The sequence below is a fragment of the Podarcis cretensis genome (assembly GCF_951804945.1).
Source record: "Podarcis cretensis genome assembly, chromosome: 8".
Taxonomy (NCBI): Eukaryota; Metazoa; Chordata; class Lepidosauria; order Squamata; family Lacertidae; genus Podarcis; species Podarcis cretensis.
Window position 1 is genome coordinate 83,980,486 of NC_137177.1, and position 13,485 is coordinate 83,993,970.

Genomic DNA, 13,485 nt, shown 5'->3' on the forward strand with positions numbered 1-13,485 from the left:
ACTGAGCAGAATGAGAGAGGAGGTTCTTTGAAACCTCATTTTGGGAGGTTTGTTTATCCAGGTCTTACAACCACAATTCCTGCAGTTGTCCCACAAAACTGGAGCCAAGGTGTTCTCGTTTGCCCCAGAGCCAAAGTGGCATGATAAAATGTCCAGAACATGGAAAGGTCCTTAGATACACCCTGCTGAGTCAGACGGTGTTCTGTTTACACTGGAACAAACTGTCCACCTTGACTCGCATTCCCGGTTGCTTGCCTGCCTTATCGTGGGAGCCCGTCGGGCGCTGCAGTAGACACAGTGCCAGAACTGGGCAGGACGCAGATGCCCTAAGCTGCTTTGTTGTTGCCCATCAGGCTCAGGACCTGCTGCTCTGGCCAGCAGCAGGTTTGCAGGGTCTTGGACAGAGAAGCAGCACTCCAGCCAGCCTGCTCTGTAACTAGGGAGGCAGGTGGCGCTGTGGTCTAAACCACTGAGCCTCTTGGGCTTGCCAATCGGAAGGTGGGCGGTTCAAATCCCCGCGACGGGGTGAGCTCCTGTTGCTCTGTCCCAGCTCCTGCCAACCTAGCAGTTCAAAAGCACACCAGTGCAAGTAGATAAATAGGTACCGCTGCAGCGGGAAAGTAAATGGTGTTTCCGTGCACTCTGTTTTCCGTCACGGTGTCACATTGTGCCAGAAGCAATTTAGTCATGCTGGCTGCATGACCTGGAAAGCTGTCTGTGGACAAACACCAACTCCCTTGGCCTGAAAGCGAGGGAACCCCATAGTTGCTTTGACTGGACTTAGCCGTCCAGAGGTCATTTACCTCTTCTTCTTTTTTTACCTGCTCTGTAACTCTCTGCCAGGGATTGAACCTGATGCAACACGTTGGCGACTGATACACTCACAATAATTACCAAAATTATTATACATTCTTTATCCATCTTCTGAGAAAAATACAAAACCTTGTGCAAAGCCTAAAAAGATAAAGAAAACAAAAGCATTTGAAAAATCCATTGAAACCAGACATTATAAGCTCATCTTAGGTTGGGTAGTTTGTAAGTCTCTGTGGCTTTGCACAAGGTTTTGTATTTTTCTCAGAAGGTTGATAAAGAATGTATAATTACTTTGGTAATTCTTGTGTGTATATTAGTCGCCAACGTGTTGCATGGGTCGTACTACTTCTATCAACAGCACAGGTTGCATTTTTCTAGGGACTGAACCTGAGGCTTTCCTCACGTGTCTCACCACTGGCCTGTGGCCCTGCACCAAAGCCTTGCCCAGTCAGGAGGCAGAATGGCCTTGGCTCAGCCACTGGTATCTTTTTTCTCAGCTGAGCACATCGTCCTCTTCTAACTGCAGCCTCAAGCTTTGCAAGCCGCTCTGAAAGTCTTTTCGATCCAAGCGATACTGTGATGTCCATGCTCACCTTGCATGCCAGGTAGAAACAGACTCCTTTCCTTGCCTTCTGCTCAGGTGATTATGGGAGGGGGTCGGAAGTACATGTTCCCCAAGAACACCAGCGATGTGGAATATCCGAACGAGGAGAAGTTCAGGGGGACTCGGCTGGATGGCAGGAACCTCATTGAGGCATGGAGGAAGACAAAACCAAAGGATAAGGTAAATGGGACATTTTTGGAACCCTCCCGGTGAAGTCTGGAGTGGCGATTATGATTGCAATGATATTCCACCCCACCCCAATCTCGAGCAGCCAGGGGCTTTCCCAGAGTTTGATTTCCTTGGGGTGAAGGTTGGCAGAGGCTGAGGTGTCTGTAGAATATACGGTTTGATTCACACAAATATCCAACCTGAGCATGAGATGCTCACGGCATTGACGCTCCAACAGATCTTGCGTCTCCATCAGTCGCTCCTTGGGGTCCAGCACAGAGCAAGCAGGTCTTTGGTCTTCCAGCTTCCAACCTGTTTCTGGCTCAGCTCTCTGTCTCTTGTTCTCCTACCTAGCAGCAAGGAGAGTGGGGTCCATGAGCCTGGAGGGAACCATCCTTCAGTTGTAGCTCTTGTGGCCCGTTCTTCTGGGATGCTGATCAGGACACTTATATGGCCAGCTAAGGTCAATGACTTACAAAGAAACCTGTCTAACCAGTTCAGCAACAGAATCTTCTCTTAGATCCTAACCCTCACTGGATATAAGACCTCATGGCATTGTAGTCTAAACCACTGAGCCTCTTGGGCTTGCCGATCAGAAGGTTGGTGGTTCAAATCCCCATGGCGGGGTGAGCTCTCGTTGCTCTGTCCCAGCTCCTGCCAACCTAGCAATTCGAAAGCACACCAGCACAAGTAGATAAATAGGTACCGCTGCGGCGGGAAGGTAAATGGTGTTTTCGTGTGCTCTGGTTTTGTGTGTTCTGTTGTGCCAGAAGCGGTTTGGTCAATGCTGGCCGCATGACCCGGAAAGCTGTCTGTGGACAAACGACAGCTCCCTCAGCCTGAAAAGCAAGATTTGAGTGCCGCAACCCCATAGTCGATTTTGACTGGACTTAACCGTCCAGGGGTCCTTTATCTTTTTTACCTTTTATAGGACCCCAAGAACTGGAAAGGACTGGGGGCATCACCCAGACTGATCCCCCCAAACCCACAACAATAATGACAATCCCAGTTGGGGATCTGTTTGGTCCCAGTTCTCCTCCTGGTCATCCTCACACTCTACTATAGTCATGAAAACAAACCCAGTGGCCTTGATGAGAGGGGCCCAATCCATACAACCTCTTGGAAGTACTGCTATTTCACCTCATCACTGCACCAGTTTAGTAGACGACCACCAAAGGTGCTCCTCAGTGGCAAATTGATTCTTCTCTCTCTCTCTCTCTCTCTCTCTCTCTCTCTCTCTCTCTCCCCCCCCCCCCACTCCCCAGAATGCCTTTTATGTGTGGAATCGGACAGAACTGATGAAGCTTGACCTGAACAAGGTGGACTATTTAATGGGTGAGTTTCTAGTTCATGAGGGGTGATCCAGAATTTTGGATTAAGTTGTCAGCAATAGGCTGATGGCACTCAGCTCTATTTCTCCTTTACATCTGCAGGTGAGGCAGTGGAAGTGCTGGACCATTGCCTTGCCTCAGTAATGGACTGGATGAGAGCCAACAAACTGAAGCTCAATCCAGATAAGACAGAGGCAATCTTAGTGGGTGGTTTCCTAGACCAAATAGATGGGATGTTGACTGCTATTGAGGGAGTTACACTTCCTCTGAAGGAGTGGGTATGTAGCTTGGGGGTCTTCCTGGATCCTTTGCTGTTGCTCGAGGTTCAGGTGGCCTCAGTGGCCCCGAGTGCCTTCCATCAGCTTCGGCTGGTGGCCCAGGTGCACCCCTGTCTGGACAGAGACAACCTAGCTACTGTTGTCTATGCGTTGGTAACTGTTAGAATTCCTGCTCTGTGATTGCAGTCATGGGATTGTTGTCTATCACATGACGATATACATTTTGACTCCACAGAGTGGAAAGTGATGGAGACAGGATGTTCTTTCATTTTGCTGTCTGATGCTAGAGAGAGAGGGAGTCATGTTGCAGTGCTCCGTGTGTGCTTATATGTAAATAAAGTAGATTAGCCAAAATGCTGAGTTGCTGAGGTCTCTTGTGCAAGCTGCACAAACTCTGTGGATCCCTAAATGTGCCGATGTCTGTTGGCATCGGTCGCTGTGATTTTCGGGCTGAAGAAAGCTTCTGAAGCTCCCAAACAATCGACCAGGAGGGTTAGATTACTGCAGTACATGGGGCTGCCTCTGAAGATGGCTCGGAAACTTCAGCTGGTGCAGAATTTGGCGGCTGGGTTGCCATGGCGAGGCAGTTTGAGCATAATGCACTGGCTGCCAATTAGTTTCTGGGCCCAATTCAAAGTGCTGGTTTTTACCTATAAGCCCTTAAACTGCTCAGGACTACAATACCTCAGACACCTCCTCACCCCATATAAACCAACTCTGTGTCCATCATTTGAGGCCCTTCTTCATGTACCTCCTCCATGCGAGGTCCTGAGGCTGGCAACACAAGAACGGGCCTTATCTGCACTGGCTCCCTGTTTGTGGAATTCTCTCCCCAAGGAGGCTCACCTGGCACCTTCATTATACGCCTTTAGGCAAAAATGTTCCTCTTCAACCAGGCCTTTGGCTGATTAACAGCCAATGCCCTTTTATATGTGTTGTGGGAGGGGGAGATTATTGGTTTGTTTTCGTTCTTATTTTTATTATGTCTTTTGTGTATTTTTAATGTTGTGAACCACCCTGAGATCCACTGATGAAGGGTGGTATACATATTTAATAAAAAATAATAAAAAATATTATTAGGCAACATGTGTGCCTCAAACACCCTTGGCATCTGCTGCCTGAAGCAGCCAGCTGACTCTGTCCAATGTTAGAGCCGGCCCTGACTATGTTGGCTGCATGCTATGCCAGCGTTGTGGAAAAATGCAAACATGTAATACTCAGACAATATCATTATTTAAGTGAGATCAGGGACTCGAATGGAGCATGAGAGTTAACGAGGCTGTCACTCACACCTCTGGCTTTCGTCCACAGGCCTCTTTGAGCCGATTGACCTGGTGTACGAGCTGAACAGGAACAACGAAACAGACCCTTCTCTGACGGAAATGGTGGAGGTGGCCGTCAAAATCCTCCAGAAGAACCCTCTTGGCTTCTTCCTTCTAGTAGAAGGTGAGAGGAGGAAGAAGGTGTGGAGAAGGCAAGGGACCATCGTAGGAGGGACCACTGTTCCTGCATGCTGATTCAAAGGCCAGTTATGCAGCAATTGTGGAGGGTGACAGGTCCTGATCCAGCAGGACCTTCTTATATTCTTAAAGCACCAAAGGAATGAAGAAACCCCTGGTTCATATACAACACAACACCGTGGTTTCTTTTAAGCCATTGTTGGTTTAGCAAGCCATGAGTTGTCCCACAGACAAACAAACCATGGTTTGCTTCTTCAAAGTATGGTTTGCTTTCCAGCTGCTCTTGCCCTCGTGCCTTTGTAGCTCGGTGAGCATCTGGGGTGGGGCTGCCAAGCAAACCGTGGCCAAGTTCACACATAACACCAAACCATGGTTGAAACAAACTGGATTCTGACTGTGGTCTGTTGGCGGTAAAACAACAACATATGAAACAGGTTAAGGACTGATTGTCTCTGATTTTGGTTTCTGGTGGCTGGTTTTCTTATATAAATTGCTGGTTTTATGGAAGATGTTTGTATAAATTTGTGTATCCTAACATATTGTTATGTACTGCCCTGGGAATTTCAGAATCCGAATTCTGAAGGGCAGAGTACAAATTCAATTTTAGTAATGATGATAATATTTGAGTGTTGGTGGGCTCTCCTTTGCTGGAGATATTTAAGCAGAGATTGGATGGCCATCTGCCAGGGATTCTTCAGCAGCAATTCCTGCATTGTAAGGGTTGGGACTAGAGGACAACTGGGGCGCTTCTTACAGTTTTCTGATTCTAATAATTCCTTCCGCAGGAGGCAGGATTGACCATGGACACCACGAAGGAAAAGCAAAGCAGGCTTTGCATGAAGCTGTGGAGATGGATCGGGCAATTGGCCGGGCTGATATCATGACCTCTTCTGAGGATACCCTGACCGTGGTTACTGCAGATCATTCCCACGTCTTCACTTTTGGAGGGTATACGCCCCGCGGCAATCCCATTTTTGGTATGTTGACACGCACACAAGCTGACATCCACAGCGTAGATGAGAGGTTAAACATGCCCTATGGTCGCAGTTTGCAACCACCTGGAGGGGCCATTCTTGACATTTAAGAGTCGCAGTAGTGTTTTCATCTCCCCCCTGTTCCCACCGTCTTTTCCCACTTCATTGCAGCTTGAAAATGTGGAGCTTTTTGTTGTTGTTTTAATGTAGAGAGAGGTGCAGTACCGAAGTACGATTCAGCTACCAAGCTGGTCAGTTTCTGTCATTGGAATGGAGGGGCAGGCAACTGCTCTGCCTCAGCTTGCCAAAGTTGTTGAGCGACTTTTTTTTTTTGCAAAATCTAAAAAGAAGAAGTTTTTGAGCTATTTTTAAGGGACATCGCCCAAAACGACACTACTGACGCGAGTTGCTGTATGCCTGTATTTTTCAAGACATTTCAACAATTTCCACCTGGTGTCAGGCTTCAGAGAATCCTACCCCTTCCATGGCAGTAGCCAAGAACCAGATAAACAAGAAGAAGTCTTACTAAGTAATTTATTCAATGTTCACAGAGAGAGAAGGAATGTAGTTTCCCTTAAATAATGGCGTCACTCTGAGTAAAGTCCCACCAGCTCCGTCTCTCCTATTATACGTCATCCCTACATTGGCTGATCTGAGCTTTCTGCCTCTGCACTTTCTGTTCTACTACTCTCAATGGCTGCCTGGTCCTGGGAGGGTGGTGTCAGGAATGCTTTCCAAAGACACTGAGTCTGTCAGCTGTCTCTCCCCTGCTGTTCCCCTCCCAATATTTCCCCTCTGCAGCCTCTGAGCTATGCCCTTCTGCAAACCACTGTTCTAAATCTATACGGTCCTCCTGTTCTCAGGAAGGTTCAGGAGAAGGGGGGGGCAGTGGTCCCCACCATTCCTCCTCAGTCCAGCCCCTGACACCCGGCCCCTGTTTCTGACAGCCGATTCCCAGCTATGTCTGGGAAATTCCTGACACAGAACAACCCTATCTTGGGCGGGTGGCCATACAAGCAAAGAGTTTCAGGTGCTCTCCAGACATCTTTCTGCTTTCACATCAACCAGCCTTGTTCTTGGAGATGACCGACTGAAGTGGGTGTCCCGTGTGGGTGTCGGGCATGTGTTTGTGGGTCTGTCCACATACTTATTCTCTGTAAAGATAATTGCAGATGGACCCCCTGAGGGTTTGCTGGAGCATTCTCCACGCTAATTTCCAAAGAAACATTTGTGGTTAACGTTTACAGTGTTTTGGAATATTTCCCAGAGCAGAGTTAAAAACTTCTAGCAGGCAGGCATGGTTTTAGTTTTTTAAAAAAATAACTTCAGATTCATTCCGCTTTCCTGCAACAAAACAGGACCCCTGCTGATGATCAGGGATGTCAAAAAATTCACATGAAAACAGAAAGAGGAGTGGAAATTACCGAGGTTCACTAACTTGTCCTGTGTTTGGAACAGAAATCAATGTAGCAGAAATCAATTAGGTGTTCACTGCTGCCGCTGCTGCTTTCAGTCTGCAAACAGTACGAAATGGATTACATTGTTTTGACCCATTTACATTGTGTTTCATTGGCATTGAAATGAATGGTGTGGAATAACATAATAACAACACAATTTATCTAATTAATTACATATATTGTGTAAGTTACATACTCTTGCCACAGAAGACAGGGAAACTAATAACTTTTTGGCAGAAGCCGAACTGCAGAGGAATGCAAACACTGCCGCATGCCATGAAATTCAGGGCAGAATGGTTAATCGCTGCTCACAGACTGTCTTGCCAGAGTGGTGCATGCTCTGGCTGTCTCCTGTTTGGACTACTGCAATGTGATCTACATGGGGCTACCTTTGAAGGTGACTCGGAATGTGGCAGCTAGACTGGTAACCCTGGTACTAAAGGATCTTCACTGGCTCCCAGTACGTTTCTGAGCACAATTCAAAGTGTTGGTGCTGACATGTAAAGCCCTAAACAGCCTCGGCCCAGTATACCAAAAGAAGCATCTCCACCCCCACCGTTCAGTCCGGACACTGAGGTCCAGCTCCGATGGCCTTCTGGCTGTTTCCTCCCTGCGAGAAGTGAGATTACAGGGAACCAGACAGAGGGCCTTCTCGGTAGTGGCACCTGCCCTGTGGAACGCCCTCCCATCAGATGTCAAGGAGATAAAAAAAAAACTACACAACTTTTAGAAGACATCTGAAGGCAGCCCTGTATATATAAAAAAATAATATTTGGTTTTTTAATGTGGTTTTATTACGCTGGAACTTGGAAACCTCCCAGAGTGGCTGGGGCAATCCAGTCAGCTGAGCAGGGTATAAGTAAAGTTGTTGTTGTTGTTGTAAAAATTGTTAAAACTGGCAGGGCATCTGTTTCTCAGGAATTGCCACCCAGCCCTGCCTTGCTTAAATGCAAGATAGGATTGCTACATGGTTCTAATCACTTATCACCTTAAAAAAAAAAAAAAAGATATCAGGAAGATGTTCCTGCCCAGAGCTTCTTGGATGCTCCACATAATTCCACCTCCAATCACCACAATTGATTTATATCAAGTATTTATATGTTGCCCTATCACCTGTCTGGCCAACCACAAGTTGAACACGAGCCAGCAGTGTGACACAGAAGCCAAAAAGGCTAATCCGATTTTTAAGCTGGTTTAACAGAACTCTTGTTTCCAAGTTGCAAGAAGCATCAGTTCTGCTTTATTCTGCATTACTCTGAGCTTGTATGGAGTGCTGTGTTCAGTTCAGGTGCTGCACTTAAAAAAGAACGTAGGCAAACTAAAAGAGTTTCAAGCAAAGATTGGAATGGCTAAGAGGAACCAGGTGTGTTTAGCCCAGGGAAGTGAAAATTGTCTGGGAACATGGCTGCATTTTCCAAAGGTGATTTGTGCCCATTCACACCCAACCCCGTTTCCCAGACTGTTTATGCCTGCAAAAACATTGGGACGGTTACACTGGGCCGCTTCCAGTCAGTGCATATCCCATAACTCCATAGTATTGTCATGCCTTTAATGTCCTGGTTAATTTGGGTCCTGCAAGGACCCGCTGCTCAATAAAACACCAGTAAAACGCCATTGAACTGCAGGTGTCCCACTGAGTGACCTGGAGAAGGTGAACAGAGGAAAGCTTTTCTCCCTCTCAACTTAACACTGGAACTCATGGGTATTCAATGAAGCTGATTCTTAGGACGGAGGAAAGAAAGTCCTTCTTCATGTAGCAAGCACATAGTTAAACTGTGGAACTCCTTCCCACAGGAGGTAGAATCGTAGAATCGTAAAGTTGGAAGGAAACCCAGGGGCCATTTAGTCCAGCCCCTGCAATGCAGGAATCTCAACTAAAGAATCCATGGCAGATCACAGGAAGCGATGGCCACCAACCTGTCAGGCTTCGGGGAATCAGCTCCCCCCCCCCCCCGTGGCAGTAGATAAGAAGATCAAACGAAAGGAAGGTCTTACCAGTTAGAATCTTTAATAATCACAGCGAGAGAACAAAGAACACATCTCCTAGAAATGGTGGTGCTCCCAATTAAGGATCACCCCCCCCTCCGTCCCTGTTAATCTACATCATTCCTACATCTTGAGCTTGCACCCTCTGCACTTTCTGTTCCGAGACTTTCTGAGCTCTTCGTGACCTTGGGCAGAGGAATGATGTCCAATGACTGTGAATCTGTTAACCCTCTCTTTTCCAGTGTTCTTCTCCTAGCTATTCCCCATTCAGTATTTCCCAGCTTCTGCCTTCTGAACTGTGCCCCTCGGCAAACCACTGTTCCAAATCTATACTGTCCTACTCCTGGGAAGATTCAGGATCAGGAGCAGGGGGAGGGGGTGGCTCCCACCATTCTTCCTCAGTGCAGCCCTCCTCAACACCGTCCCTGACACAGCTTGGGTGTGCTGGGCCCGGGGTAACCCGAGCAACGTGGTCCAGGTCCGGTCCCGAATCCAAGGGTTCTGCGAGGAGTCAGTCCAACAGGGCCAAGACAGGACATGAGGCAGGAAACCAGGCAAGGTCAGGCACAGGGTCTCAGGCAGGTTCTAGCAAACAGCAATGTTGCTCCCGCAACCTGGGGTGGGGTCCGACAGCCTTTTGTCTTTGTCGGGGTAATGACTGGTCCGGATCCCCTGGTGACTCACCTCCCTGTCTCGCCCGAAGGCGAGCACTCCTCCTGCGAGTACTCAGGTCTCTCCTTCTCTCAGACCTTAGTCTCTGCAGCTCGGGAGACGTGGGTGGGTTGCTAGACCCAGGGGCCGCCTCAGCCTCCCCTGACCCAACTGGTAGTGGAGCAGCTGTAAGTGATGGCCCAGCTGGAGGCAACGAGGGAATCCCCGCATCTGGAGCCAGGGCAGGCTCAGGCCCCTGACTTGGCCCAGCTGGTGTTTGTTGCAGGGGAACCTGTGCAGACTGGGACTCTTCAGGATCAGGCCCCAGACTTGGTTCAGGTGCCGCCTGAGGCAAAGGATCCGGTGCCGACTGAGACTCCTCTGGTTCCGAGTCTGAGCCCGAGTCCCAGGCCATCACACTGGGTGACTTTAAAAAAGAGGATTCGACAAATTCACAGTTGTTAAACTATGATGACAACGATAACAACAACAGCAACAATAATGATGATGATAATTAATATTTTAGTGGCTGCGTAAGGTCTGTCTAGTGCTTCATTTCTTTCCCCCCCCTTAACTTAGGTCTGGCCCCGATGCAGAGTGATGTAGACAAGAAACCTTTCACTTCCATCCTCTACGGGAATGGACCCGGGTACAGAGTCATCGATGGAGAGAGAGAGAACGTGTCCACAGTGAACTTCAGTGAGTCCCAGGCCTATAGGGGACACCCCTACCCCACCCCCAGTCACCCCTGCCTACACCCCCCTCCCTCCACTTCCACTCGGCCATTATGGTGGCGGTAATTCTAACCGGGGGCGGGGCGGCAGTGCTCTAAGTTTTAAGATGGGTTCTAACTCTGCACTGGTTCTATCAGGTTGCATTTCGTACCGCTAAGTTGCTTCGAGACTTTTTCCTTGTGCAAAGCGGCTAAGAAGTCTAATAACTTTAATAGAGAGAAATGTGTGGGAATGTTCAGGGTGGCAGGAAAGGATATATTGTTTATTAATATCCTTCCTACCTTGCGCTAGCAAGCTCCTTTATGCAGCAGAGTTACATTCCCCTTTTTATATGCACAGCAGATAGCTGGTTGCAGGCTCGTGTGAGCCTCTCACTTTGACACAATTCATTTTTTTTTTTATAATAATATTTATTAAATTTTGTATAACCAATAGAAAACATACATAATAACATAATATTTTCCATTATCCACATTTCATTCTCAACTTTGGACTTCCTCACATCTCTTGTTCCTGCTTTCTAAACATAAGTTTTACCAGCAAATTATTAACTTGATTTAATTCATATAATATAATTTTCCAATATTTAATATCTCAAATTTTGGGGTTTAACATACACTTACTGAAGCTTAATCATAAAATATTACTTATCCCAGATTTATCTTTTCATCTTCCAGTTGAATTTAAATTTATATTCTTTATAACTAGTTTGTTGAAGCCATGTTTTTGCTAATCTTACATCTTTCTTAACAATCATACAATTTACAATGTTTTTGTAGATAGTCCTTGAATTTCTTCCAGTCTTCCTCCACCAGTTCTTCTCCCAGGTCTCGGATTCTGCCCGTCATCTCCGCCAATTCCATATAGTCTATCAGTTGCATCTGCCATTCTTCCAGTGTGGGTAATTCTTGAGTTTTCCAGCTTTTAGCGATGAGTATCCTTGCTGCTGTTGTAGCGTACATAAAAAAGGTTCGATCCTTCTTTTGCACACTCTGACCAACAATGCCCAAGAGAAAGGCCTCTGGTTTCTTAGGGAAGGTATACTTAAATACCTTTTTCAGTTCATTGTAAATAATTTCCCAGAAAACCTTCACTCTAGGGCAAGTCCACCAGAGGTGAAAGAATGTTCCTTCAGCTTGTTTACACTTCCAACATTTATTATCAGACACATGGTATATCTTTGCAAGCTTGACTGGGGTCATGTACCACCTGTATATCATTTTCATAATATTTTCTTTCAAAGCATTACATGCCGTAAATCTCAAACCTGTAGTCCATAACTTTTCCCAGTCAGCAAACATGATGTTGTACCCTATGTCCTGTGCCCATTTTATCATGGCTGATTTGACCGTTTCATCCTGTGTATTCCATTTTAACAGCAAATTATACATTCTTGAAAGTATCTTAGAGCTGGGTTCTAACAGTTCAGTTTCTAACTTTGATTTTTCCACCTGGAATCTTACCTTTTTATCCAACTTAAAAACTTCTTTAATCTGAGCATAATGTAGCCAATCTCGCACTTTATCTTTTATTTTGTCCATACTCTGCAACCTCCAGTTAACTCCATCTTTTTCTATTATTTCCCAATATTTCGGCCATTTGGCCTCCATATTGAGTTTTTTCACGGCCTTAGCCTCCATTGGTGATAACCACCTTGGGGTCTTGTTTTCCAATAAGTCTTTATATTTCAACCAGACATTAAATACGGCTTTTCTGACAACATGGTTCTTAAAATTCTTATGTATTTTAGCCTTGTCATACCATAGATATGCATGCCACCCAAACGCATTGTTGAATCCTTCCAAATCTAAAACATCAGTTTTCTCAAGAAGTAGCCAATCTTTCAACCAGCAGAAAGCTGCTGATTCATAATACAACTTTAAGTCCGGCAGGGCAAATCCCCCTCTTTCTTTAGCATCAGTGACGCAGGTGGCGCTGTGGGTTAAAGCCTCAGCGCCTAGGGCTTGCCGAGCGGGGTGCGCTCCCGCTGCTCGGTCCCAGCGCCTGCCAACCTAGCAGTTCGAAAGCACCTCCGGGTGCAAGTAGATAAATAGGGACCGCTTACCAGCGGGAAGGTAAACGGCGTTTCCGTGTGCGGCTCTGGCTCTGGCCAGAGCAGCGATGTCACGCTGGCCACGTGACCCGGAAGTGTCTCCGGACAGCGCTGGCCCCTGGCCTCTTAAGTGAGATGGGCACACAACCCCAGAGTCTGTCAAGACTGGCCCGTACGGGCAGGGGTACCTTTACCTTTACCTTTTAATATCTTAAACTTAATTCTGGGCTTTTTGCCCTGCCAGACAAATCTTGAAATATCTCTCTGCCACCTCCCAAAACACTCTACTTTGTCCACAATCTGCAAAGTTTGAAACAAAAATAACATTTTTGGCAATACATTCATCTTAATTGCAGCAATACGTCCTGTCAAAGAAAGTTTCAGTCTTGACCAAACATCTAAATCCCTTTTAATTTCAGACCAACATTTTTCATAATTGTCTTTAAATAAGTTCCTGTTCTATTTACCCCTAGGTATCTCACTTTTTTAACCACATTTAATTCTGTCTCTTTATGAAACCTTTCTGATTCTGAAGAAGTCAAATTTTTTTCCAAAACCTTAGTTTTTTGCTTATTAAGTTTAAATCCTGCCACTCGACCAAACTAATAAATCAGTTGTAATACCCTTTTAGTACTGGGCTCTGGCTCCTGTAAGGTCAAAACTAGGTCATCTGCAAATGCTTTCAGTTTGTATTGTTTCGCTCCGACCTGGATACCTTCCACCAACCGGTCTCCTCTAATCATATTCAAGAGCACTTCTAGGACCGATATAATCACTTTGACACAATTCAGTCTGTCTCAGATTGAATTGTACGTTCCTGGTATGTTCCTGGTGAATTGTAAGTTCCCTTGAATCCATCTTAAAAGAATAAAGACATGACAATCTTATTCAAATTCAATAAAAGAAGTTTACTCACATCAGTTCACGGTTGGATTCCTGAAGGCAGACTTAGTTACAAATATGTACATGTGGATCT

At 46.2% G+C, this 13,485-nt stretch overlaps 1 protein-coding gene and 1 long non-coding RNA gene across 3 annotated transcripts in view; both read left to right on the forward strand.

Annotated features, from left to right (window-relative positions):
- ALPL (alkaline phosphatase, biomineralization associated) overlaps positions 1 to 13,485 on the forward strand; it is a 70,127-nt gene that overhangs the window by 49,979 nt on the left and 6,663 nt on the right. For both annotated transcript variants that reach the window (XM_079987046.1, XM_079987047.1), the window contains exons 7-11: positions 1,454 to 1,597; positions 2,851 to 2,920; positions 4,506 to 4,640; positions 5,440 to 5,631; positions 10,302 to 10,421. In XM_079987046.1, coding sequence (XP_079843172.1) covers positions 1,454 to 1,597; positions 2,851 to 2,920; positions 4,506 to 4,640; positions 5,440 to 5,631; positions 10,302 to 10,421 — 661 coding nt within the window. The remainder of the gene's footprint in view (positions 1 to 1,453; positions 1,598 to 2,850; positions 2,921 to 4,505; positions 4,641 to 5,439; positions 5,632 to 10,301; positions 10,422 to 13,485) is intronic.
- LOC307222271 overlaps positions 1 to 13,485 on the forward strand; it is a 65,949-nt gene that overhangs the window by 45,801 nt on the left and 6,663 nt on the right. The window lies entirely within an intron of this gene.